The sequence below is a fragment of the Halichoerus grypus genome, chromosome 5, assembly GCF_964656455.1.
Source record: "Halichoerus grypus chromosome 5, mHalGry1.hap1.1, whole genome shotgun sequence".
Taxonomy (NCBI): domain Eukaryota; kingdom Metazoa; phylum Chordata; class Mammalia; order Carnivora; family Phocidae; genus Halichoerus; species Halichoerus grypus.
In genome coordinates, this window is record NC_135716.1 from 186106828 (window position 1) to 186134201 (window position 27374).

The following is a 27374-nucleotide window of genomic DNA, read 5'->3' on the forward strand; positions in this document are numbered from 1 at the left end:
GCACAGGAAAGGGCGCTCGGGCCCCAGAGTCCTCGAGGGCTCTGCCAGGCAGGAACAAGGCGAGGGCCCTGAAGGGCATGGGGCCCCGAGCCCTCCCCCCTGGCGTCCAGAGGTCACCCATATGCCAGGCCCAAAGCCCCCTGGAGACTTCCAGGGCTCAGGATCTTGCTGCTCCCCGAGCTGCCCCACAGCTGCTCAGGCCCCCCCGCCCCCATGCCCCCTAGGGCCTCCCCGCTCACTCTTGGCCTTCTCATTCTTGCGTGAGGGCCGCCAGCGGATGCAGGAGCGATGCTCATCCAGGAAGTAGAAGCGGACGAGGCCCTTGGAGCTGCCACGGAGCTTCACCATCTGAGTCCCCGCCTGCATGGCGCTCATACATCTCTCCACTGGTCCGCGGACGCGGCAGACAGACGACACAGAGACAGGGGTGCCGTGAGTGCCAGGCCATCCTTACCCCTACTCCCCACGTGCTTCAGGAGCGCAGAAACCACCCACGCACCCACCTCCCGGCACACGGGCCCCACCTGAGAGACTGAGGCTGCCCAGCTCGGCCGCTGCCTCCCTCCCCCACGGGCCTGGGCCAGGTGTGGGCCCGGGCAGGACCCAGGTCCTCCGCGGCTTTGCTTTCCTTGGCTCTGGCCACCTGCCGCCCCCCGCCCCTGCCAGCCCCAGAGACACCATGACCTGCCCCCCAAAGTCTATGACACCCTCTCAGGGGCTGCTGTGCGGTGCGGCCTCCGTGCCAGGCCCAGGGCAGGTGCCCTGCGGGCAGCCGGCAGGCAGGGGGCTCTCCTGAGAGCCTGCACCCCCTTCCTGTGGCCTTCAGGAAAGCCACCCGCCTCCTCCATGTGGCAAGGGTGACTCAGCGCAGTCTACCCCTGGAGGCCCAGAGCGGGGCCCTGTGAGACCAAGGCTCATACAGGGTGGGGGGGGACAGCACCCGACCTCAGCTCCAGAACACAGACCCCTCCCCCAGCGTCCCTTCCCCTCCTCTGTCCACTGGCCTCCTGTCTGCAGCCTGCGTGTCTCCCAGGTCCCAGGGTCAGGGGGGCTCCCAGCCAGGCCAGCAGTCCCCTGGGGCTGGAGAGAGGCCCAGGGGTGGGGTCAGTCGTGGCCCCCTGCCCCAGCCCCCTCACACCTAGTCAGAGAAAGCCCAGGACTCAGAAGGTGCCATCTGCTAAAGCATCAAGTAATTAACCCCCACGAGACCCACCCAGTGAGCGACCCTCGAGTGGTGCTCGGAGGCACCTGCCAGCCAGAGGAGCCCAGCCAGGGAGGACCCCCTGGAGGAAGCCAATCCCTGACCCTGCACTGCAGCGGGAGGGCCCACAGGGAGGCCGGGCTCCACAGGGGACCGGGAGGTGAGGACACAGGTGCGGCTGCTAGTGTGCAGGGAGAGAGCGGAGGGATGAGGCAGGACACGGCCCAGGGGCGGCCCAGAGGCCCAGAACAGGTTCTAGAAGGCGGCAGCTGGACCAGGCCCCATCTCTCAGCTGGAGCAGAGACCCGGGGGGCACACAGCCCAGATGGGGCCTTCCATGGGTTAGCCCTGCCAGAACAGACACGCAACCTTCCCGTCACAGCCGGGCAGGCCTCGACCCCCCACACCCGCGTCTCCCACCGGAGAGGGGCCTTCTGCCCACCTCTGAGGGCTGTCATGTCCTGCACCCACACGCTGCCTCCAGCCCATCGGGGCTGAAGGTGCATTGCCCCCCAAGTGCCAGGGACCCCTCAGCAAAAGCTTTAGAGCCACCTGAGCGCCCAGCCAGGGTCCTGCCCCCAGCCCCTCCCTGCCCCTGGCCCCCCCGCCGCATCCTCCCCACTGCCTGCCTGGTGTGCAGCCTCCACCCCAGTGCCAGGGGAGGGGTGGTCAGAGAGGTGAACTGCGGGTGCCGTTGGGGTCCCATGACCCCCAGAGGGAAGGGGCAGGAGGTTACAGGTTTCCTTGGGAGGAAGTAGCCCCCAGAAGTAGCCCCCACCCTCCTGGCCCCAGGGGCTGTGGGGCTGGGCGGGGCTCCCGCCAAGGAGCACTAGGCCTGTCCTGGCCCCCCACAGCCTGGCAGGGCTGCCCCCTTACCTAGTGGGCCAAGCTGCCATGGCGGGGACACGGCCACGCTCGCTCCGACCCAGAGAAGGGCCTCCGCCAGGCAGGCCACTGCTGCCCCGGTCCGGCTGGAGGCAGACGGCCAGGGAACTGACATGCTAACGACGGCCAGGGTGGCTCCCAGAGGCCGGGGCGGGCCAGTGTCCCCCACCCCACCTCAGCAACAGGTCAGGTGATGGCAGGCGTCACAGAGGCTTCCCGTGCCCCCTTCTCTCTTCTGCTTCTTCTTCCTCCTCCTGAGAGCCCTTCGAGGCCCCCACAGGCCTGCTGCCAGGAGTCTCAGGCAGTGGCCTGACCCCCCCCGCCGCGGGCCTCCGTGGCCCCCAGGCCAACCTGCCCACCCACCAGGGTCTCAAATGGATCCCCAGAGAAGCAGCGTCCCCAAGTCTGAGGGGAGCTGCTGCGCCTCTGCCCGCCCCGCCCATGCTCGGCCCAATCCCTTTTGCTAATCCAGCCTGGGTCCAGCCCAGCTGGCCAGAGGATTTAGGCCAAGGGAACTCCCAGCTGGAGGCCAGGAGGGCACTGGGCAGGGGGCAGTGTCGACCAGGGCCCAGGCCACCAGCCCTCATGTCCTGGCTGAGCAGTGACAGCCAAGACAGAGGTGGTCACCCTGGGGACCCAACAAACACCTCGGTAAGGCCTGGGGTGACCATCCTCATGGGACCACCCACCATCGCCCCACCATCCTCCCCATGCTGGACTCAAAGGCTGCTGCCCCTTCTCCATCCCGGCCTGAGCCCCGAGAGAAGCCCCTACCGCTAACCCCACATCTCTTGCACTTGCCAGAGGCTCAGAGGGGGTTCCCGCCATCCCGGGGGGGGGGGGGTGGGGGGGTGGGGGGGGGGGCGCGGGGAGGGAGAGGGGGAAGGGGGGACAGGAGCAGCCCTCTGTGGGCTGGAACCCAGAGCCGAGCTGGGCCCCTTTCTGCTGCACCTCCCAGCATGGAGGGAGGGTGTGCATCCCCGGGCCTGGGCCTAGCGCTCATGGTCCCTCACCCAGCTCCAGGCCCCTGGCTGTGCAGCTTCGGTTCCCAAGGACCAGCCCCAAGGCCTGACCTCTCTGGGCGGTGGCGGCCCACGGCCCTCGGTGCATTAATCATTGAGTCCTGCCCAGAGGCTGGGCTGGGCTGGGTCTCCTCATGAAGGACCTGGCTTAAGGGAGGAGAGCCAGGCCCAGGGAAGACCAGCTCGCCCATCTGCAGACTGAACACAAGGCCCAGACAAGGACAGTCCTCAGGGTGGCCGACCACACTCCGGGCAGCTCTGGGGCAGGAGAGCCAGGCAAAGAGAACAGAGAGGGGGGCAGGCCAGCCTGGCAGATGGGTGGTGAGAGCCCCGAGGGGTAGAACCCCACCACTACTGGCTACGGTGAGGACTGGGGCCTGGTCCCCCCACTGGGCCCATGAGCCCCTAGCCTGCTTGTGCCCTCTGCCCCAGCACCACAAGAACAGCCCCGGGCCTCGCTGGGCTGTGCTGAGACAGGGACGGTCACCCTTCTGTCCCCAGCGCAGAGGAGAGGATCCAGGACCTGCGCCACAGAGCTGGTCACAGGCAGCCTGGTCCAAGGTCGGAGAGGGTGGGAAGCCACAGGCCATGAGGAGACAGCGATGGGCATCCTGGGCTGACCACAGAGAGCCAGGGCCCCACCTGACCAGATCCAACATAATCGACTCAAAGCCAAATGCCAGAACCCAATTAAAAGCTTTTCCCAAAGCGGCGCTGACTCGGTCCCTTACAGGAGGAGTGCTGTGTGGAATTAGATTAGGAAGCTGTTGGAACGGGAAAAGGAGTGGGTCCTGGGCCTCCTCGGGAAGGTGGGGGCTGCCGGAGCCCTGACAGCTTCTGCGCCGAGTGGGGGGCATCGGAGCGGGGCAAGGGGACCATAAACCCCCGGGGAGCATCAGGACCAGAGTGGGGGCCAGGCCATGGGTCCAAGGGTGGTCCCCGCTCCCCCCCACCTGCTTGTCCTGCGTCACTGCTGCATTCCATCAGCTGTCCTCCCCGACACGGGGCCATTCCCTCCTGCCTCAAAGCCTACAGCTCCTCAAACCCAGGTTACACCCAGTCGTACCTGCTCCTCTTTCCTCCCCCATGCCTGGCCCCACTCTGGGGCTGTTCTCACCTCCCAGCCCCCCAAAAAGCTCCCTGAGCCAGCCACACCCGCCATCCTCAGGTCATGCCCTTGGGCTCTCAGCCACTAGCTGATCAGTGGTCTCCTGCCATCAGCCAGGGGGGCTCAGGCGCCCCAATCTGTCTGGGTAGGGGAGGCACTTGGGGGCACGGACTGAGTGGGCCCAGCCCCTGCACCCTAGACTCCCTTAGTCCTCCTCAGCCACCCAGGTCGTGGTCCTCTGCTGACCGGGGGGCGGAGGAAGGTCCTGTTAACCCAGCCTGATGCAGGGCTCTGAGCGAAGGCCTTCTGCTGCCTGGAGCCCTGGTAACCGCCCCCCCCCCCCGAGACTCCATGAAGCAGGTGGACACAGATCTGTGGCCCCTGTGCAGGGCCGGGGTGCTCCAGGGCCTTAGGACACTGTGGGGGAGCTCCCAGCTCTGAGGGTGCCCATGTTACCCCACAGTGCACCTAAGCATGCTGGGTACGTGAAAAGGCCAGGCCCTGGGTGACTGCCAGGCTGGGCTTGAACCCAAGATAGGCCCGGAACCCCGATGGCCTAACCAGGAGGTGAGGCTCCTCCCTTCCTACCCTCCCCACGGGGGCTGAGCCCCAGCTCTCAAAGGGAAGGGACACCAGCACCCAGGAGAACCAAGCACAGGTCAGGGGGCCACACCAGCCCCCAAGTCCACATGTGATCCCCAAGCCAGCCCCCACTGCTCCCTCGGGGTCACCTGAGAAATCCCCCACCGCAGTGCTGCCCGGGAGCAGACCCAGGCCCACACCCAGAGGGATAAGAGCCCAGCTGCCCCAACGAGGGGGCCACAGAGGGGCCCCGGGCTGGACTCACTGCACCTTCACCTGGTACACCCCCCACCACCCAGCCCGACTTACACCCTGGCTGCGCCCCGAGCCCAACCATGGTCCACGCCCTCAGTCAGCCCCAGCTGCCAGTGCCCCCAGGGCCGGCAGATGTGGCCTCCGGGCCCTTGAGCCAGCGTACACCTGTCTGACAGGTGCAGGCCTGGGCAGCCCTGGCCAGGAAGGGGCAGGAGGGCTCCCTCGGGCCTGCCCCACACACCCCTCTGCTGTTTCTCGGTCCTGGGAGCTGAGCTATTCCCTCCAGGATCCTCACGGCTGCCTTGCGGCTGACTGATAAGACCACACAGGCTGATCTGCACGTTCCCAGCCCGCCAGGGCCCTCTGGGGCAGGACCACCCATCCTGTCCTGCTCTGTCCCTGTGCTATCTGGGACCGGCCCCCATCGGACACTCAAATGTGGGCGAGCCCAGGCTGTGCCCCCAAGCCCACCCTGGGAGGTGACAGGAGCCGGCGCCTGGCACGGCCATCCTACCCTCCGGGGCCTGGCCACCATGGGTAGCCCTAGAGGAGCCTGGTGCAAGGGTGTACCCAGCACAGAGGGAGAAGAAGGCAGGGCACCCCCCAGGGGGCTCCAGCCCACAGTGACGCCCCAGGTCACAGCCCATGGCTGAACTGCTGAGCCGGACGCCCGCCCTGGGCAGCTGCCGGGAAGCAGAGTCTGAGGGCGGCCCCTGGGGTCCATGCCTCGGTTTCCCCGTCTGTCAGAGTATCCCCTCAGCCCCTCACTCCTTTCTTCCTCCAGTGGCTCTGGGAGCCCGGCTGCAGCTGCTCCAAGGGGGCAGCATCCTTGCCGGCAGAAGCCGGGCAGCACCGGCTTTTGCTTTAACCACGGACACTGACCCTGTCCTCACACGGGAGGCCGCAAGAGGCCAGGGGCGGTCAGTAGATCCACCTCGTCCAATTTACGCTTCCAACAAAACCCGCAAATGACGCCCGCAGGCTTCCCTGCGTGAGCACACGCACACACGGGCAGAACGTGGAGGTGCTGCAGGCCCCCTTCCACAGGGGGGTGCAGGCACGGACCCAGGCCCTTGCTCACTTGCTCCCTCCCTGAGCAAACGCACACAGAGGCCGGGGCGTGGGGCACACGCGTCCCACCTCCCTGAGCCCCCCGGCCAGCCCCTCTCCTCTCCAACACTTTTTTGCCTTTTTGAAGGTTCTTCAAGCGAGCCCCTCTCGTGTCCACGTTACTCAGAATGGGCAGCAACAGGACATATGGCCAGACCCCCGCCTGAGCCTCCACAGCCCTCCATGGGGTCCTCAGCCCCCCCCCGTCTGTCGCCCTAAGCTACATCTCTGCTCTCCGTTGGGGCGGGTTCCGCATGCAGTAGGCGCTCAGACTGCGCTTGGGGGGAGAAGAGGAAGAGGTCAGCGAGCCCTAGCTGCTGCACCGGGCTCCCGCGCGCACCCACGGGGGATCGGCCCGGCCCCTGGCCAGCGCTGCCGGAGGGAGGGACAGGCCCACACACATATGGCGGAGATTATTTAAACGTCTGAGAAGCAGCTCGTGCCCCCCTCCCCCTGCACGTCTGGGCGCCTCCTCCCAACTATTTTTATTTTATCAGGGAGTGTGAGTCGGCTCCCTCAAGCCCCCCCACCCCCCAGGCAGGACTCCAGGGTGACTGTGCCCAGTGCCCAGGGGCACGGAGCCAGTGCCAGCCCGAGGGTGTGCATGAGGGCGGGGGACCCTGGGGGATGGTCAGCCAGGTCGGCAAGGCCCAGGGCAGGCCCCAGACAAACCTGGAGGAGGGCTAGGGGCTGGGGGCAGGGGAGAAGCAGAGGATGGAGGTCCATGCTAAACACCCCACCTGCCAGGAAGTGTCTGCTTCCTCCCGCGACACCCTCCCCGTGGGGCAGGCGGCTCAGCCTTCCAGCAAGAGCCTGACAGTTTTGTGGGCAGGGGGCCTGGCCCCACGGCATCACCCAGCTCAGAAGCAAGGAGGGCCAGAGAGAGTCCTGGGGGGACACCAGCCAGACGTTGCTCTGCCCCGTTGGGCTGCTTCCGGCCTACCCCACCCTTTCCCGGCCCGTGCACTCAGACCCAGGGAGCCAGGGCAGCAAGCATGCTGGGGGGGGACATGCTCCGATGGCCCCCATGCTAAGTGACCAGCCCCAGGCCTGCACTTTCCACAGAAGCCCCTGGGAGCTCGTGCTTCTGGGCAGGGGACAGCAGTAGCTGGACGCGTTCCTAGCTGGTGACGAAAGCTCCTGCCGGGACCAGGCCTGAGGGAAGGCCCGCAGGAACTTTCTGAGAGTCACCTGACAGGGTGTGATGGACAAGCCGTCCACAGGTGGCCCAGGCTCCTGCAGCAGTGGGCACCGTGGACCAGATGGTGCCCAGTGCCCGACGCCCTCCCACTGGAGAAGCCCCTTCCCAAGCACTGGGCCACCACACTGTCTTGAAGGCTGCTGAACACCGTGAGAACCCGGGGTCTTCAGCACAGTGGGGTCCCAACACCCTGCTTTCCTCTGCCTGCCCGGTGGAACCCAGGGCCTGCTCATACCAGCCTCACTGAGGGTCTCTCCCAGAGTGGCTCCCGGCCCTGCCCCCGCCTGTCTTGGCAACCCCCAGCTCAGCCACGGTGGTGGCATTAATCACATGGGACAGTCATGTGGGGAGAGGACTCTATGAATAGCCTGTCCGCAGCATCCTGCCCTGGGTCGTGTGTTCTGGGGGATCCTGTCCCAGGCCCCAGGCCTCAGCTCCCGTGCACTGGCTCGGCAGAAGCTGGGAGGGGGCATCCGGCCATCACATACCCACCTCGGCCTGGGCTCCCTGGAGGCAGGCACCCAGCTTTGTGGGCTTTGTGTGAGGGATCGACCCCCAGGGAGCCCCCGGCAGTGGCCGGGGAAGCAGAGACAGACTCCCAGCGGCTCTGGGGGTGGGGGCATGTTCCTGAAAAGTCACCAGATGGAACCGGGCCTGCCTGCTGGGAAGAGAGGAAGCTCCTGCAGGTTGAGGGAGGGGTCCCCCCTGCATCGGCCAGCCGGCCCTGTCCCCACCCCACATCCACCTGGGCCTGCGTGGGAGGCAGGCGGCAGCTGGCTGGATGGCCGCCACAGAGCGGGCACAGAGCCACGGAGCCGACAGGAAACAGAAGAAGGCTGAACCCGTGGATTCATCCCCGGGCCCGGCCGCTCCTCCTGGCCAGGGCGGCTTCCTCGAGAGCCCCGGGGGCCTCGGGCGCCTTGAGGACTGTCCGGAAAGAGCCAGGCTCTCCCAACTTGACTTCCTACAGTCCCCTCTCTCTTGGCAAGACCCCTCTCCTACTCCCCTGCGTGGGCTAGGCCAGTGCCCCAGTGGCGCCCTCCCTGAGTGTCACCCTGACTCCCCTCGGTATTGTCCCCCCACATGCCCACCGCTGACCTGGGAGGGAGCCCAGGAGGGGCCGCCTGCGCCTGGCCGGCAGTCAGCTCCACCCACGGCTTGAACGACAGGGGAGTTTCCAAAGGGGCTGGGGCCTGCCTGGGCCAGGGTGACTTCCCATCCATGTGGAACCGAGACCACCAGGATGCACGTGGACTCTGAGAGCAGCTTCCTCTCTCTATAACTGACCATCCGGCACACGAACCCCATCCTGGAGTCCTCCAGGGCTGGCTGCCCCTGGCTGGTATGGAGGCCCATTGTGGGGCTGCCCAAGTGGGCAGCTTCCTCCCCCTCAAAGCTCCTCTCCAAGAGCCAGAGAGAACACATCCTGTCCTGGAAAGGGTGTCTGTCTCCCTGCTCGGGGGGCCCGTGCCCACTGGCCTTTCCCGCACAGGAAGCCCGTGCAGCCGGCAGAAGCCCACGTCTGCTGGAAGCAAAGAGTCAGGAAGAAAAAGACACCTCTGATTACTCATCCCTCCTTAATGCCTCTACCCCTGACAGCCCTCAAGGAGCGTGGAGCTGGCCTCTGCACGGAGAGGGCCCTCTGCCGCCCCTCATGCACGCCCCCCCAGGAGAGGGGCGCTTGCCCACAGAGCCCATCCACCGGCTCTCCAGGAGAGGGTGCCAGGAGCATGGAGACCACGCCACCAGCTCATTAGCCGTGCAGATGGAGGGCCGGACCCGAGACTCCAGCCCATCTGCTCCGTCCTCAGCTGCACATTTGGGACTGTTCTCTCCCGGGGTGGGGGGTGGGGGTGGGGAGCACACTCACCCCAGCAGACAAGGGCCACGCCACATGTCTCCCCCTCCCAGACAGTGGGGGCATGAAGGGTGGGCTCACGTCTGCTCCTGCGGCTGCCACCCCACTCCCCTCCCAAGACCAGGGCCCTTCCCTTGCCGGCTGCACACCTGGGTGTGTCGGGCCTCCCTGGGCCCTGGGAGCAGCCAGTCTCCACTCCGCTAGCAGGCGGGCATCCTACACCCCGTGGTTCTGACCAGGGCCGGCTGCTGATTCTCCGAGCTCTCTGCAGGCCAGGTAGGCAGGAATGTGCTGGACCAGCCTTTTCCCAGGGACCACCCACCATGGGAGCCCTGCCCCACACTGGCATGGGGGCTGTGGTCATCGGGTGGGTGTACCTATGAGTGGCCCAAGCACACAGCCACGCCAGGAGTTTCTGCAGCCCCGGCCCCCATCTCCACCTGGCACCCTGTCCTCCATTCACAGAGGGAATCGCAGGGAGGGAGGGAAGGTGTGGAGGGGACAGGCATCCCCGAGGCGTCTGCACAGACAGGACACACTCTGCCCACAGCCACCCCACGAAGGCAACTCCATGCTGTCCCTCTCTTGCACAAGAGACTCAGAGAGGGTTGGTGCCTTGCCTGTGGTCACACAGCTCACCGAAGGCGCCTGCGGGGTCTCACCCTCAGTCTAGCTGGCAGTGACGTCCCTGCTCCCACACGTTCTCTCCAAGGCCACGCAGTCCCTCCCCTGTGTCCACACCAATCAGAGGTCAGGACAAACTGGGTCCAGAACAACCGGGATCCAGACAGATAGCCAGAAGGCAAGCTGTACTTCCCGTGGGGTCTCAGCCCTTAAGCAGGAAGTTCTTGCGTGTCTGGCTGCGGTCACTCCCGCTAGAGCTGCGGCTCTGGCCCCTTCCCTCTCCGCTTCTCCCCACTCCCGGCCTGGAGTAAGTGCTGTTCTGGGGCAGACTGACACCCTGTCCCTGAGAGGCGCTGCCCCATCTGCTCCCTGCAAGGACAGGCCCTGACCCCGTGCAACCAAGCTCCTTGGTGCTGGGCAGCCCTGGGCAGCCTCGGAGGACTCCTGCCACCCCTGTTGATCTCTGCCTTCTGCCCAGGGTAGTGCCCGGGCCCCCAGGTCAGGACAGAGTGACAGATCTGAGCAAGAACTCTCCCACGGGCGAGCCAGGGCTGACACCCCAGGACTCGGGAAGCAAGGGCAGGCCCCTCCGGGAAAGGCCGCTGCTGCCCTGTCCATGGTGCTGACGAGGCTCAAGGCCACCCGCGCTGCCCTGGATGAAGGGGGCGGGAGGGGGCTGGACCAGGCGAGCCCCCAGGGTCCCACAGGTCAGGATACCCCAGATCTGACCCCCCCACACTGAAGCTGGTATCCCATGGGGGCAGACTGAGGTCAGGAGACTGTCAACTCGCCTGGGGCATCTCCCACCGCCCCCCCCAATCGGGGTTGTCTCCACTTTTTGCGGAGATGCCAGCAGAGTGAGGGATGATGTGGGGCCAGGGGGTGTGCAGGTGTTGCGGGAATGGGACTGTCCCAGAGACCCCTGGCGGGGGTCCAGCCCTGCCTTAGTGGGCTCAGTGGGTCACCGATGGGCAGTTCAGCCCCTGACCCCGGCACCCTGCAGGGGCAGTCACAGCCTCCTTCCTGGAGCCCCTTCTGCTCCCTCTTACCTTCGTCCCGGCTGAGCCCACCGGGATCCCCCGGCTCTTCCATGGCCCACAGGTACCACCCCCACCGATACCGGAGGGGCCCAAGGGGGCGCGGGCGGTGTGCTGGCCTCGCGTGTCCCTGCGCCTGAGCGCGCGCCCATGGCCGATCACGGAGCGCTCAGCCCGCCGCCGCTGCCGGGACCGCCCCTCCCGCCGGAGCCCCGCCCTCTTAACCCTTCACAGCCCAGCCCCGCGGTGGGCAAGGGAGGAAGCGCGCGCTGGGGTGGGGTAGGGGGTCTCAGCTGGCTCAGAGGCTGGGGGTGGGGGGTAGGGGGCAGGGCGCACCTGCTCCCCCAGCAGGGCTCTGGTGGCTCTGGAGGCCACCCTCAGCTGCTCTGACCTCCCTCCCTCCCGGTCAGCCCTCCTACCAGATGGGGTAGCAGCCCGCTCCCCTCAGAAACAAAATGCCCTCAGGTTGGCAACCCCCCAAGACCACAGGGTCCCTTGGATCATTACGCACAACCTCCCCCAGGCCCCATGGGCTAGTTCTCTCCAAGGAGGGGCTCCAAGAATGCTCAGTGCTTCAAGGATGGCTAGGGGGACAGTTTGCGGGCTGCCTGGCCAGGGCGTGTATGCAGGATGGATGATGGCACTGAGGATCCAGGGGACAGCCCCAGCCCCTTGGCATCCAAACCCTTCATATGCTCCTTCTTCGCCTCCCCCTACATGTCCCTCAGTGAGGGCCCTGCAGACGATCCTGGGTTTGGGGCCCTGCCTGGGCCAAGCAGGGAGCAGTCTGGGGGTGGGGCATGTGCTGAGCGGCCCCTACCCGGTCCTGATCCGGCACCTGCCTGCCTCTTCCTGGGGTGTGTTCTGATTCAACCTGCTGCATCCAGCATCCGAGAGAAATAACATTTCCCACATCAACGGAAGAGATTTTCGTCCCTCGTCCCTCGGGTGCTGTTTTGAAAGCTGCCGCTTCTGCCCACAGCCTTGAGGGTGCCCTGGGGAGGTTTATGGAGATGTGGGAGGCTGGGTTGGGGCGGCCTCAGGTGACAGGCCAAGCAGGAGGACCGGGGGCTCCTCGGGGCTCCCTGAGCCGCCGCCACCCCAGGCTGTGACTGCCTCCTGCCAGGCCAGGCCCCCCGTGTGGAGCGGAGTGAGACAGGAACCATCACCACAACCAGCTGGATCCTGCCCAGGGAAGGCCACAGGGCTGCTGCCCAGCTCCCTTGAAGGGGCAGCCTTTCTGCCTTTGCTGCCACTGGTGGACCCCTAGGCTTTGGGTCGAAGGGGCCACTGCCTGGGCTCTGGGGATCTACCCTCGTGAACTTGACACTGTGAGTCTCGTGTCCACACAAGTCACGTGTTCACTGGGCACAGTTGGGATCCCTGGCCTGTGGCCACTGGGCTGGCACAGACCCCAAAGGGCGAGGCCAGGGAGCAGAGGACGGAGGGGCCAGTCCAGCACCCCCGCACCAGGGCTTTGCAAGTCCCCTCACACAGTGCCCCCCGGGAAAGGCCCAGCAGCCCCAGAGTCTCAGAAGAGGGGAAACTAAGGCAGGGACAGACAGGAAGAAAGGAGAGGAGTCAGAAGGGAGAGTGGGTGATGGAGAGGAGCACGCAGACGCAGGGTCCCCGGAGAGGGGCCGGCTCCCCGGAGTGGACGGAAGGAGGTTCTGGTTCAAGTTCAGGTTCTGATGAATAATCCAATGCATGGCCGGCCCCACCCCCACGCAGCCTCGAGCTGATTTCCCTCAAGGGGAGGGGCGGGCGGGTGATTACCGGTGGTGATTAAAAGCCGCCTGCCGAACATGTTAATTTGCTTAAAATTCTCATCTCCTAAATCTCCTTTCTGGGCATTTAAGCAAAATTCTGTCTTTGAGAGCATTTGGCCTGGCTGGCAGAGGGTGGGGATGCACGTCTGGAAGAAGGGCCTGCCAGGCCCCCAGTAGTCTCATTTTCTTCTCGTTTGAAGAGGGCGACAGTCAGATGGTGGGGGAGCGAGCCTGGGGCCCCTGCCTGAGCCCTTCTCTCTTGGGGTAGGGGTTGGGGTGGAGAGCTCATGCGCTGGAGCCTCAATCCTGCCCTCCCCCCAGGCCCTACTCCTCCTGCCAGGCGCACTGCCCTGAGCTGCCCCAGCCCACCACCCCTCCCCGCTCCCTGCCTCCCTGCCCCCTGCTGGCGCCTACTCCCTGCCTGAGGCCCAGGGGTCCTGCAGAGGGCTTTGCTCCTGCCCGGGTTGCAAGGGCTGGGCTTCCTCAGCCCTAGGGACGGAGCCCAGGCCTAGATGCCCAGCACAGGGGGCCTGCATGTCAAAGCAACCCAGGGAGTCCTCCTCCCACCCCCACTCCCTGGAACTGGGTCCTCGCCTTCCAGATCTCAAACCCTGGGCAGGGGCCACTGTGAGGCTGGATCTGGCCGTGAGCTCCAGCTGCCTCCATCCTTTGGTTCCCAAACATTGCCAGGAGAAGGCCAGACTGTGCCCCAACACATGGGCGCCAGCCTGGACAGTGGGCCCGGAGCCCCGGGTTCCCAGCCAGGCCTGTAAGCAGGCAAAGCTCACCCCCCCGCCGTGCCTCGGTTCCTCATCTGTGCCAGGGTCACAGAACTGGGCTCCACAGTGGGCAGCCACTCACGGTCCGCTGCATCGGGGTCAGCTGAGCCCTCCCCGCCTCCAGTGTTGAGCCTTGCCACCGAGAGCTGACCCTGGGGGTCCGACTCCACGTCCCATACGAGTTCCGTGAGCATGTACCATGCTGTGCACCCGGACCCTCAGCGCGCCCATCTAGCTCTGCCTCTGCTGGGGGGCACAGAACCCCGGCCCCCACACCCACCCCCGCCAACACCCCGCCACGCCCCGAAGCCTGCTTGCCACCGCGAGTCCCACAGTTCCCTTGAAAGAGTGTGACGCGGCCCCTCTCCCAGTCATCTTGCAGGGAGACACCTCTGACTTCCCGGAAACACCGTGTGGGCAGCCCCTGTGATGGGGAAGAGTGCATTGACCGAGGCCCTGAGCGGGCCAGGGTGCTTGGGGACCCCCAAAGGCTGTGTACACACACACGCGCGCACAGCCTGTGTCGGGACAGAGGACCGCTGGTGGGGACCCAGAAACAGGCGTGGAGCGTGGCCAAGGCAAAGGGAGTGCTGCCCTGGCCACTCGCTGGCTGTGCTCCCCCCCCCGGGGTGGCCTGCAGCCCATTCCCCGAGCCCCCGAGCCCCACGCCAGCCAGGGGCAGCACCCGGGGAAGTCCTACTCCGTCCCGCCTCTGTGTGGCCCATGGGAATTCACTGCCCCTCTGGCCTTAGTGTCCCTGTCTGGAACCAAGGGAGGGTCAGCAGTTCCGGGGGCCTCCAGTGGAGGCCATGGAGAAAGGTCTGGAGGGCAGAAAAGGGGCAGGGGCACTAGGTGGGGGCACAGGTGGGGCCAGGCCTCTGGTACCAAAGATCCCAGTGCAATGTTCCCTTTGGTGGCCGCCCCGCAGTGTGAGGAGGGCCCAGGGGCACTGACTTGCTCTTCTGACCTGGGGCAGCAACCACTCTGCCTCACAGCCTCTGGGAGCCAGAGGCCACGAGCAATCGCCTCCCCACAAGTGGAGTGGAGCAGATTTGCTGCTGCAGAAACCCCCACAGGGCACCTTGGATTTTGTCTATGGACTTCCGTCCTCCCTAAATCTCCAAGGAAACGCTTCCCCCGTGACCTGCTGCAGGCCTGCTGCAGCCCAGCGTCCGGCGGGCCCTGCTGAGAGCCCACCAGCACGGGGGCGGGGGGGCCGGGGGCACAGTGGGGGCCTCGGCAGGTCCTCCACGCTGCTCCTCAGAACGCCCGAGTCCAACGGGCCCCCAGAGGCTGCGCGGTCCAACCCCTTTGCTTTTCAGATAGGGAAACTGAGGCACAAGGGTCTTGCCCAGGGCTCATAGCCAAGCAGAGGCAGGGCCCTGACCCCAGGAGTGAGTTCCAGAGGGGGCGTCTGGGAAGATGGCTGGAAAAAGCGGATCCAAGCAAGCCCCCGACCCGGACAGAAGCACAGGTACTGGGTGAGCCGCCAATAAAACGACAGGGACAGAGGCCCTGGGTGGCAGGGGCTGTTGCTCAAAGCCTGGCGTCCCCACTGCCCCCAGCACCCCCGTGCCGGCCCCAGACCAGGGCACGAGTCTGCTTCGTGGTCCCCCAAGCCCGGCTGAGCCAGCAAACCGCTTGGACACAGCACTGAGCTCCCCGGCAGGAGGGCAGGACGCACAGGGACCGCACAGCAGCTTGATGGACTTGCTGTCCGTGGAGACAGGGGCCAGCGGGGGAGGCAGAGGCCCACTGGCCGGGCTGGTCCTCATCTTACAGCATCCGGACGGTTGCCGGGGCAGGAGGGAAGCCTCGGCCCCGGGGCTGGTGACCGGTTCCAGTCCCCATGCAAAGGAGAATGCGGCCAGAGCCCTGGGGCCACAAATGGACTGGTGGGAGGAGGCAGGGAGGATGGGATGCTCGGGCGCTGACCAGGTGGGCTGGCAGGGAAGAGGCCACAGACAGCCAGAGGCAAGGGGCTTTCTGGAAGGCTCCGCCTGCAGGGCCACAACCCCACCCCCATATCTAGGCCCGCAGGTGCCTTGGCCCCCACGGACAGACTGCATTCACCCCTCACCCCCCGCCAGTGGCGCCCCCCCTCAGCCACAACACCCTGCCCCTTGCCTCCCTCCTTGCTCCCCCAGGACCGAAACCCCCCCCTGCCCCCATGCCCCCTGCCAAGGTCGTCAGGTCAGCTGCCGGGCCCCCCTGGACCGCCCTGCCTCTCTGCACCAGCCTGACCTAGATTCTGTGCCCGCGAGCGATGGCCAGGCAGAGCCATAGCCAGCCTGGCACCGAGACAAGAGGGCCAGGTTCCAGAGCAAACAGCCGCCCTGCCGCAGCCCAGCCCACCCAGGGACAACCCACGCCACTGGCGAGGTCTGTCCTACCCCTCCCCACAGCCCTGGCCCACAGCAGGCCGGGCCAGCCCTCGCAGGCCCCGTGAGCTGCGCCGCACGCCCAGGCAGCCAGTCTTTGCACCCGGGTGCAGCCCTGGACGCAGGCCTGGGGAACCACTTGGCCGCTTGCATCGATTAAAACCACAAAAATCCTTGAAATCAGAAGCATGCTCGTGCAGATGCAAATGTATGCAAATCAGCCCCTGCCTTTGGCTTCCAGGCCTACAAGCCTTGGGCACATTTCTGGGACAGCAGGGGCATTCTAGCGGCAGCCCTTACCCCAGGGCCAGCTTCAGCCACCTGTGTGTGCCCCGCGCCATCGTTCCTGCCCTTCTCCCTCCCACCTATCCGCACCCCCAGCTGTCAGTCAATGTCGAGCCCCTGCTGTGTGTTAGACTTGCACTTGGGGCTTGGAAGGGAGTAGTGAGCAAAACAGAAGCAGCCCCCACCCTCAGGGAAAGGCAGAGTAGCGGGAATGGGCCCAGCTCCATGGGGCAGCCCTGGCGGGGGTGGGCAGGGGAGGGTCCCCCCAGCCCCCCGGAGTGTTAAAACCTCCACAAAACCCAGAAAAGACCAGGCCACTTCCCTGCAGAGCCAGAGCCTCTGGGAGGAGAGGGAGCGGCAGGGGGCTGCCTGCTGACCCCTCCCTGGCCGACAGCAATCCCCCGGCCCCCCGTCTCACTGTACCCAGGACAGACGGCCCCGTCACAGGGCACACTCCTGAAACCGTCCTCCAAACGCTGCCCCCCGGCACCAGGTCGTCCACGACATGCGACGTTGTGTGTGAACTGTTGCTGGATGAGCGCCATTGTCACTTTCGGACCCCCGTTCGCGTCGTGTTCGTTGGCAGAACGAAAACCATTTACAAACCCTGGGTAGTAACGCGTGCATCCGCAACAGCAAACCAAATAAACACCTCAGACAGGGCTGCGGTTAGTGCGGAATTTGTCGAGGTGTCTCCCAGGAGGGGGCGGCCAGGTCGCCTGAGAGTCTGCAGCTCATGGGGCTCCTGGCTCGCGGAGAGAGCCTGCAAGCTCCCGAAACGTGCGCGCAGCCCGCGCTGAGCTCCACCTCCAGATGGGGGCCGGAGCCTGGGGCCGGGGAGGGGGCTTCTGGGCAGAGAGGGCTGGGTCCCTAAGAGCCAGTGTTTCCGTGGGCAGCTAGAACACCCTGGGTGTCATGTGATCTTGCCAAATAGCCTGGGTGCTGCCCCAGCCACCAAGAGAGGAGACCGTCACCCGCATTACCACATACCGCAACATCCCCAGACTGATTCACCTTTTGTGCCCGACGAGCCACGGCTGCATGAGCGCACATACTAAAAGCCAGTGAGGCGGGAAACCCCAGAGGCTGACCAGGGAGTTAAACTTGGCCTCAAGACCAACTGCGTGGCGACAGGTCTGTGTGGGGGAGGGACCGGCATGGGGAGTGGGTCTGTGCTAGGGCCTCCCTGGGGGCAGGGCCATGCCACCCACTGCCAGCCCCAGTGCCCAGAGCCGTGCCCAGCACACAACTTCTCGCTAGGCGTTTACTGAGTAGCCTCCCCAGATCCAGACCCAGGCAGCAGGGAGGGCCAGGCCGGGCGTGGTGGCGGTGCCCTGGAAACACCCCTACCCGAGCCATCTTTCCTGCAGGATTCGGCTGCTGACCTGCCAAGAGCAGCCATAGTGAGCTGCCAGCTCCCCACTCCGAGTGACTGTCCCTCTAACCCCCAGGCCTGGGACCAGATCCCGGATCTGTACCTTCTAAGACCAGCAATGCCTCGATCAACTAGCAGGCAGGGGGCAAAGTCTCAGGGAGGCTGACACAGCTCAGAGCAGGGGTGTGAACACACAGCTCAGGGAGGTTGGATGTGTGAACACACAGCTCAGGGAAGCCAGAGTGTGAACACATAGCTCAGAGAGGCCAGGGTGTGAACACACAGCTCAGGGAGGCCACGGTGTGAACACACAGCTCAGGGAGGTTGGACATGTGAACACAGAGCTCAGGGAGGCCAGGGTGTGAACACAGAGCTCAGGGAGGCCAGGGTGTGAACACACAGCTCAGGGAGGCCAGGGTGTGAACACACAGCTCAGGGAGGCGAGGGGTGTGAACACACAGCACAGGAAAGTTGGAGGTATGAACACACAGCCCGGGGAGGCCAGGGTGTGAACACACAGCACAGGGAAGTTGGAGGTATGAACACACAGCTCGGGGAGGCTGGTGTGTGAACACACAGCACAGGGAAGTTGGATGTGTGAACACACAGCTCAGGGAAGCGAGGGTGTGAACACACAGTCAGGGAAGCCAGGGTGTGAACACACAGTTCAGGGAGGCTGAGGTGTGAACATACAGCTCAGGGAGGCCAGGGTGTGAACATACAGCTCAGGGAGGCTGGGGTGTGAACACACAGCTCAGGGAGGCTGGGGTGTGAACACACAGCTCGGGGAGGCCAGGGTGTGAACACACAGCTCAGGGAGGCCAATGTGTGAACACACAGCTCAGGGAGGCCAGGGTGTGAACACACAGCTCAGGGAGGCCAGGGTGTGAACACACAGCTCAGGGAGGCGAGGGGTGTGAACACACAGCACAGGAAAGTTGGAGGTATGAACACACAGCCCGGGGAGGCCAGGGTGTGAACACACAGCACAGGGAAGTTGGAGGTATGAACACACAGCTCGGGGAGGCTGGTGTGTGAACACACAGCACAGGGAAGTTGGATGTGTGAACACACAGCTCAGGGAAGCCAGGGTGTGAACACACAGTCAGGGAAGCCAGGGTGTGAACACACAGTTCAGGGAGGCTGAGGTGTGAACATACAGCTCAGGGAGGCCAGGGTGTGAACATACAGCTCAGGGAGGCCGGGGTGTGAACACACAGCTCAGGGAGGCTGGGGTGTGAATACACAGCTCGGGGAGGCCAGGGTGTGAACACACAGCTCAGGGAGGCCAGGGTGTGAACACACAGCTCAGGGAGGTGAGGGGTGTGAACACACAGCACAGGAAAGTTGGAGGTATGAACACACAGCCCAGGGAGGCCAGGGTGTGAACACACAGCACAGGGAAGTTGGAGGTGTGAACACACAGCTCAGGGAGGCCAGGGTGTGAACACACAGCTCAGGGAGGCCGGGGTGTGAACCCACAGCTCAGGGAGGTTGGAGGTGTGAATACACAGCTCAGGGCCAGAGTACGAACAGATAGCACAGGGTCAGGGTACCTGGAAGATCAATTTTCCTTCAAAACCAGAGAGACACCAAGATCCTACTGGACCCTGGCGTCTGCCCACCAGACAGCTGAGGGTCTTCAGGGCCTGGTGGGAGGGGGAAAGGAGGCCCCTCCAGTTGCCCCAATTCAACACACAGCACAGGCAGCTCAGAACCGAAGCAGCTGCCCCGGGCAGCTAGCACTGCCCGCAGGTGGCCAGTCCTGGGCATCTTGTTTCCATAAGCCCCCTGCTCAGCTCCCCTGATGCCCTCAACCCCGCCCAGTCATCAGCCTTTGCTTTGGGCCCTCAAGGGCCACAGACCTGGGATGGCAACAGGTCACACTCCCCGCCACATGGTGACTGTCCCCCCGACACACACCTTCACCCACAGCCCAGGGCAAGTCAAGCCAGGGGCAGACACAGTGCAGGGAGCCCAGGGTGCCCTGTCCCTGGCCTACCTGCCCCTCTCCTCACCCTTTGCCCCCCAACTCCCTGCCTACAGATTGCGTGGGCCCCAGCAGCCATCAAGTGCTACGCACACAAATGTTTATTTTTTTCTCTAGGGCAAAAAAAGAAAAGAAAAGAAAGAAGAAGCATGGCTTATCCAGAGGGTGAGTCACTGGGGATGTCCCAGCACCCCCATGGGCAGGACCGGAACTGCTCCCACCCCTCCTGGAGTGCAGGATGTGGCCGGCTTGCCTCCTGGAACGTCACCCTCCTGCGGCCAGTGCTCCAAGGAAAGCCAGTCCCTCAGGGGGTCCTCGCTGACCACCTCAGGAGCAGGCAGCTGTCCAGCAGCCTTGGCCCCTGCCACACACCTGGGAGAAGAGGGCTCCCCCATCCTGGAGGACCTTGCTTATCTGGGGAGTATCTGCGCCACTTCATTCATTTTGGGGTGACCAACCAGGAGAGTCAGGGGCACCAGAGAAAAGCCACTGTCAGCTGGAGACCGGGGCAGAGGGTGACCCTGCATCATAGCCCATGCGGTTGCTGAGGGGCACAGGTCCCCCAGACCTCTGGTCCTTGCAGCCCCTACCCCACGGCCAGGCTCATCCCCCACCCCAGACAGGGCAGGGGGCAGGTGGGAGTCCCAGTGAGTTGGGGGGAAGCTGGCCCAGAATGGCCACTCAGGGCTGATCTCATTCCTCCCCCACCAAGGACAGAGCCTCCAGCCCGTCAGTCCAGTTTGGCTCCCTGAGAGCAGCCACCCTGGGAGAGCCCTCAGGGTCCCAAACCCCAGGCCACCCTGGATGGGGCTGGCCAGCATGATGACCATCGAGGAAGGATGGATAAGCGCTGTGGCCAGACCCGGGGGTTCTGGAGACAGCTCCCCACTCCTGAGGAAAGGAGCCAGTTTCCCAGGCTGGACAAAGAAGACCTAAACTGAGGGCCGAGAGAAGGTGCCACCCACCCCAGCTGTGCCCCCGTATGGGAGCAAATCTGCCCCAGGGGTTTCAAGAAGACCAAGCCGCCCCAGTGACCTTCTGTGTCGTCAGGAGCAGGGCCCATTGGTGATGGCTGAGTCACCACCTGGGTCTTTTTAAGGCACAGTGAGTGCAAGGGAGCAATTTAGGTCTTTTTGGCAAGTGGTGGAGAACACTAGATCAGAGCCCAGCACAGAGCCGTGCGCCCACCGGTGTGATGCCCCCCAGATCTTGCGAGGTGGGGGGGCTGCAGCTACGTGAGGGACTCGGGCCTGACAAGGGCAAGGTGCCCCCTAAGTGGGATGTGCAGTGGACCCCCACTCACTGGCCTGGGGGTGGGCCTGCTTGCTGTATAATGGGGGGTGTCGTGTCCATGAGGGGCTGTGCCCTTCCAGAGACTTCCTGGAATGGACCGGCAGCCCCCCCTTCCTGTCCTCCCGTCCCAAGGAGCAGCCAGAGGAAGGGCGAATGGATAAAGGCCTGGAGAAAGTATCCTGTGCCGGGGCTCCAGGGAAACTGTCTGCCACGGGCTCTGGTTCTGGAGGCTCGATCACCCCAACTGTAGCCAGGAGCCCCAGGGAGGAGGGCAAGGAGGCCCCCTGGGCCTCAGCATCCCCCCCAAGCCCTGCCAGAGCCCCCCGTCTGTCTGTGTGTCTGCTCTCCCTACAGTGCCCCCCCAGGAGCCCTACCAGAGCCCGGCCTGCTCGGCAGACCCACAGGCCTCTGCGGGGCACCTCCTGCCGACAGGGCCTGGGGCCATCTGACCCTCAGGGTGACGGGGCGGGCGGTGTGGGGCAGCCCCAGGGAGACGGCTGGGGGCGGCCACGGCCTCCCCCTGTTACAGCCCCCCCCACTCTGAGCCCCACTTCCCAAACCGCATCAAGTACCCCCCCACCTCAGCCTGATGATCCCCCGGGCGGTGGTGCGTTTCCTTACAGACGGAGAATGTAATAATTCCCAATAATGCCAAGCCCAAAATAACCCCACAATGCGCCGCGTGCAGAGCTCCTTCAGAGTATAACTGAGTCAAGCACAGCTGCAGAGTCGCTTTAAAAATACACAAAACGCACACAGACACAAAACCCAGCCACGAGGACGCCCGCCTCCGCCCACCGCGCCTCCACAGGTAGGGGGTAAAGGTGGGGACACGGTGGGGAGGGGGCCCTGCCCTCCACCCGGAGGCTGAGGGGAGGCCCCAGGTGGCACATGGGGTGGAGGGGCGACAGGCTCCCCAAAAGTGCTCTCACACCCACAGGCCCTCTGCCTCCCACCCCTGTCTTTGGCAAGTCCCCTGGGAGCTCTGAGACACCCCCCCCCCAGCCCTCCCCAACCCTGCCCCTGAGACCACACGGAACAATTCCTCCCCCCAGTCTCCACCAACTGGTGGGCCTGGGGGAACTTGCCTCTGCAGAAAAGTGGGGCTGCCCAGGCCTCTACCTGCCCCCGACCTGAGCCCCCTCCTGAGGCCCCGAACCCCTGCCCACTCTCCTTGCTCCCCCCACCCATGCTGGGAGGAGCAGGGGCACTGCCGTGTTGTGTGGACCTGCCCAGAGGAGGCAAACGTGGGCCTATAGTGTGGCCAGTCCTCCGCACTCACCAGCCCCAGGCCTCTCTGGCAGAAGGGTGGGGTGTGGACATCCCTGGGCAGGGGGACGGGGTGCCTAATGGGTCTCTGGCAGCTCCAGGCCCTAGAACAGCCAGCACCCAGTTCAGGTGCCCACGGGCCTCGGCTCCCACACCACAGGGCCCTGGAATGGGCTGGCTCTCTGAACCCCACAGCCCCAGGGGTACACCAGAGAAACAGAGGCAGACCTGGACCCTGTGAATAGCCAGAGAAGCCCGCTGGTGCCCACAGGCTCCTCCTCCCCACACTCAGGAGCCTCATCCACGAGGGGAGCTCCAAGGGACCTCTTGGGCCCCCCACCCCAGGATCCCGGTCAGGAAGGCTGGGGGCAGCATCAGGCCGCCCCTTTCCACACAGGGCATTGCTGGTCCAGCCCCACAGAACGGGAGGTCTGCGGCCTCAGACAGCCAGCCCCCTCTGAATGACCCTCCCCTGCAGCCCCCCCACCCAGGAGGCAGCCACGCCGTGCCATGCCACCCCACAGCACGCCAGGCCGGAGGGGTGGCTAAAGGGGGGCTGGCTGGATGAGGGTGACGAGGACGGGCCCCAGGAAGAGTGCACTTGGACGGTCCACTCAGCCCCTCAGGAGCACAGACGCTTTGTTCTGGGGGGGGCTGAGCCCCTGCCTGTCCCTCTCTCAGCCCCAAGCCCATCAAGGGGTGCCCGAGGCAGGCCACCCCCCGAGGCTCTGGAATGATGCTGTGGCCCCCACAGCCCGAAGGAAGTGGGCCACGGCCTGGCGGCTCAGGAACTAGCTCTGGTGGTCACGGGTCTGCCTCCGCAGCGGGCAGCCCAGACCCCCCGCGAGGCCCAGGCGTGGCGCCGGGTGAGGAGGCGTCTGGTCCTCGGGCTGCCCTCACTGCCCCCTCCCCACTGGAGGGGTGGAGGAAGGCCTTTCCGTCAGGCTGCGCCCTGATGGGGCCGCAGTCCTGGGACAGCTGGAGCCGGAGGCTACTGCGAGGGGGACACCGGGGACTCATGTCTCGAGGGGTCCCACAGGCGGGCTCTGCTGGAGTGAAGACAGGGCATCGCAGGGGGCACTGCCCATGGCCAGGAGGACCCCGGAAAGTGGCAGCGGCACGTGGATGCTGGGCGTGGCTTTCGTCTCTAGCGCAGACAGAGGGGGTGCGGAGGATGGAGGTCCGCCCTGCCGGCAGACAGCAAAGGCAGCAGGGCTGGAGGGCCTGGCCCGGGGGGCCCACGGGTAGAGTCCTGCGAGCCATCCGTTTCTCCCCACTGAGACGGAAGGTGGAGGCAGGGCCCCCATGCCGTGGTCAGCGTGCCCGGGGCCTCCAGGACGCCTTCCGTGAGGGACAGAGACCAGCACGCAGTGAGCGCCGACTCTGTGCACAGACGCTCCTGTTTATAACCAGGCAGCAGAGGGTGACAAGACCCAAAAGAGCTAGCGAAGCCCACCAGGGGTGGGGAGGGACCACCGAGCACCCATGCAGCTCTGGGCTCCGGGCCTCATGGTTTAGACCCCCCACCCCACCCTCAACTCAGAGGCAGTAGGACCTGGGGAGGCTGGTGGTGCCCTGGCCTTCCTCTTGGCACCCGGGGCCCACGGCAGCAGCCCCCATCCAGGGCTGTCCTAAATTGTACCCAAGTCCCACTTTCAGAGGGCCAAGCAAGGCCCCCCAGGGTCCCCCTCCCGGGAGCTAGCGAGAACACCAGCCTTGGTGGAGCGATCGTCCCCCTGGCATGTCCCTCGAATTCCCTACGGTGATGAGGACCTGGGGCTCAGAGAGGCCACTGTCTGGCCTAGGAATGCACAGCCCAGGGAGTGGCAGGGCCAGGGTTTGAAACAGGCCCGGCTCCCGCAGCAGGTCCCCCCTGGCCGCGGCCCCACACTTGGCCTCACACTGGCCTCTGGGGGGCCCTGCCTGCCCAGCCCAGGTGTCCCCAGGGAGGGACCCAGGTGCGGGTGGAGGCGTTAAGCAGGACCAGGCTTGTGAATTAGCCCCTTTATAATCTCTGGAGGCTGCAGGAGACATCCCCGAGGGTCCGCGTCTTCGCTATCCTCGGGGAGGGGGGGCAATCAGAGGCTCTGAGAAAGTGGGGCATTTCGCAATTAGTGAAGGAGGTGCCCACCTGCACTGGACGGACCACCAATGAAGGAAGAAGGACCCAGGCCCTTGGCAGGAGGGCCCCCGATACCCCGCCGTGCTCCAGCTCCAGGCTTGGCCACAGAGGAAGACAGCTCGCCCGGCGGGCCTGTCTCTGACAAGCCTCAGGGTGCAGGGTCCAACGGGTGGGGAAGCCCGGGGGTCGCCACGGCCTGGGTACAGACCAGTGGCTCACCTGCATCCCAAGGAGCCTCGTGACCCAGGGGCTGAACGCAGGGACACTGAGGCCCACCGTGCCAGAGGCTGTCCCGGCCCAGAGCCAGCCTCCTGACCCCTCACCTCTGCGCCCCAGCAGGAAGAGCCAAGGGCAGGTGGCTCTCCAGGGAACAGCTGGTTCGGGAGAGCACCAGGGAGCAGGGAGGGAGGAGGCCCCTTCGGCCACTGCCCTGGCCTCTCGGCCTTGCTCCTGGGGGGTCGGGGAGGGCAAGCAGCAGTGGTGCCCAGCGGCGGCTGGATCGGAACTCTGCACACAGCCTCTGGTCCCCTGCCCGCGGCACAGGTGAAGACGCTCACACCAGGTCCCCTGCCCAAGGCCACACAGGGGCTGGTGGCAGAACGGGGAGCCAACCCAAGTCTGCCCCACTCTGGGGGTCCTCCCAGCCCTGGCCTTGAGCTGGGCAGGGCCTGAGCTTCACCTTCCAGCAAAAGCCAGCCTGCAATAGCGGAGCTCCCCATGGACCTGATGTCCGCTCTCCACCCACCCTCACACCTGAGTTTCCTCAAGGGTGGCCCTCGGCTGGCAGCTTCACCTGGGAGCTCGGTTCAAAGGCCCATCTCTAGAGGGGGGGGAGATGCCCCCACCTCTCTCGAGGCTGTTTTCCGTGCTCCCAGGTAACACGCAAAGCCCACTACAGCTCGAGGGCTGCTCAGGGCCATGCTGAGGCCAGGGGTGCCTAGGCAGAGCCGCTGACCAGTGCCCCAGGGGGCTGCTGGATCCACTCTGGTACAGAGATGCACTCAAGACCCAAAGACCGCAGGCTGCAGGCCGCCGCTCAGCCCACCGAGGCCGGCCCTCCCCTCACCAGCAAAATAGCCAGCTTTGATGAAAACGGCACTTGGGAGACCCCACCCCTTGGGGTGGCCCTGACCAGTGGCTGGCAGGATCCAGGAGCAGCCATTCACTGAAGGAGGGCCTCCACATCCCCCAGGAGGCCAGGACCTCCAGGGCACATCTCCACCCTCCCTCAGGAGCCTCTGGAGCCCGTGCCCAGCCCAAGGTGAGCCTGGGGTGGTGGGGACCCAGGAGTCAGGCCAGTCAGGGGCTGTGTGGAGCAGCTCCGCTCATGCACTCAGCACGTCCTCAGGCTGTGGGGCCCCGGGCTGTGAGATGTGGCCCCACCTCTGGCTTGCAGGTGTAGAGTAGGGGTATGGGGGGTGCACAATACAACCGTTATAGAGGGCCAAGTGGCGGCCTCCAAAAGATGCACCCACAGCCCAGACCTTATGCAGAAGAAGATCTTTGCAGGTGTAATCAAGTTAAGCATCTTGAGATGAGCTCATCCTGGATCACTCCAGATGGGTCCTAAATCCAATGACAAGTGTCTTTATAAGAAGGAGGGGAAGACACAAGGGGGACCAGGCCATGTGAAGACAGAGGCAGAGATTGGAGGGACTCCGGGGGCCCCCAGGGCTGGAAGAAGCAGGAAGGATCCTCCCTTAGAACCTCTGGAGGGAGCGCAGCCCTGAACACCTTGATCTGGGGCTCCCAGCCTCCAGGCAGGGATAAAGGTTCGTGCTCATTTGCTCTGGCCGCCGCGGGCACTACGAGGCCCTCTCAGGCTGGTCTGCAGGAGCGTCTCCCGTGGGATTCACGGAGAAAGCAGCCTTCCTGATAAGGTGGGTGCTTCTGCCAGGTCTAGCTGCCTGGGGGCCACCTACACAAGGTCCACAGCGGCCTTGGGGCCCCCAACACTGGCAGGAGCTGCACGCTTTGTGGGACTGTTTTGATCAGAACCCCAAGCTCTCTAGAGGAGGACGGAGGGACAGCTGGTTAGGTGACCACAGCCGGTAAGGGGACCAGGAGAGGCAACGCTGGGGGAAGCAGGTGCCTAGCCTGGGTCAGAGGCCTCCCTGGGCTCTTCCTGAGAGACAGAGCAGAGGGACATTTCAGAGACGGCCCCCACCCCTCCCTGCCTTTCTGTCTCCCAGGGTCGTCAGCTCAGGCCCACGCCGTCCCTGGCATCCCCATCATGCCTGTGTTTCTCCTGGCTCCTCACACTGGCCCAGCTGCCAAGTCCCCTCTGAGTACAGCAGAGTCTTAGGATGGAAAGTGGGGGACCCGATATGCCAGCCAGCTCACCTCCCTCCCCTGAGCAGCCTGGAGGCCTCGGGTCCTGTGACTGCGTGTCTGTGCACGTGTATGTGAGTGTCGGGGTCCACACGCGGGTCCAGCAGGGGAGGGGGGAGGTGACGACCGCACAGGACCCAGCTGAGTCGAGTGCTCCGGGGCCTTTCCCACTCAGACTCTGGGCTAAGTGGACGCCCTGCCCCAGGCCCCTCTAGGCCCAGCCTGCTTGCCAGTTCCAGCCCCATCCTCCTGGAGCCTCCCGCCCACCGCCCACCGGGGTGTGATGCGGGCGCGGAGGAACAGGTGAGGAGCCTGCTCTGCTCTGTGGGGGTGGAGACCCCAGAATCAACCCCCGGAGGCTTCTGGGAGCACAGAGGGGGTGGAAAGAAGGCAGGAAGAAAGGCTGTGAGGGGCCAGACAGGACTGGGGTGGACGCCCTCCCGAGACCACCGTGCCTGGGAGAACACACATGCACTCATGCAGGCTGAAGCCCCCAGACTCAGCCCCGGGAGCCCGGGAGCCCAGGAGCCCCTGCTGGCCCCAGGCCCCCTCTCCACAGCCCAGGCTGCCAGCTCTCAGCTGGGTTCGGTGACCAGGCAGCCTCCTTTGTCCCCGGCGCTGGGCAGGTAGAAGGGACAAAAGCTCCGTTCGTGGCTGGCGGGCGGCGGCCGCTGGAGACAGCTCCCAGGAGCCCTTGCTCCCTGTGCTGTGCGTGTTACACAACAGACCTAAGAATAATCCAGAGGGCGGGCAGTGCAGGGGGACGGAACTGTCCTGCCTCCTGCGACCCCTCAAGCTGGGGGTGGAGGATGGGGCCGATGGCACAGGGGTCCTGCTTCCGCCCATGGCCTGAGGCCACCTGGAGGCCCAAGGGGCAGCCCGGTTTGCACCGACCCC

General features: G+C 65.2%; 1 protein-coding gene across 1 annotated transcript in view; it reads right to left on the reverse strand.

Annotated features, from left to right (window-relative positions):
• PLCH2 (phospholipase C eta 2) overlaps positions 1–27374 on the reverse strand; it is a 65954-nt gene that overhangs the window by 23337 nt on the left and 15243 nt on the right. The window contains exon 3 of the mRNA XM_036089586.2: positions 240–386. Within this exon, the coding sequence (XP_035945479.2) occupies positions 240–386 (147 nt within the window). The remainder of the gene's footprint in view (positions 1–239; positions 387–27374) is intronic.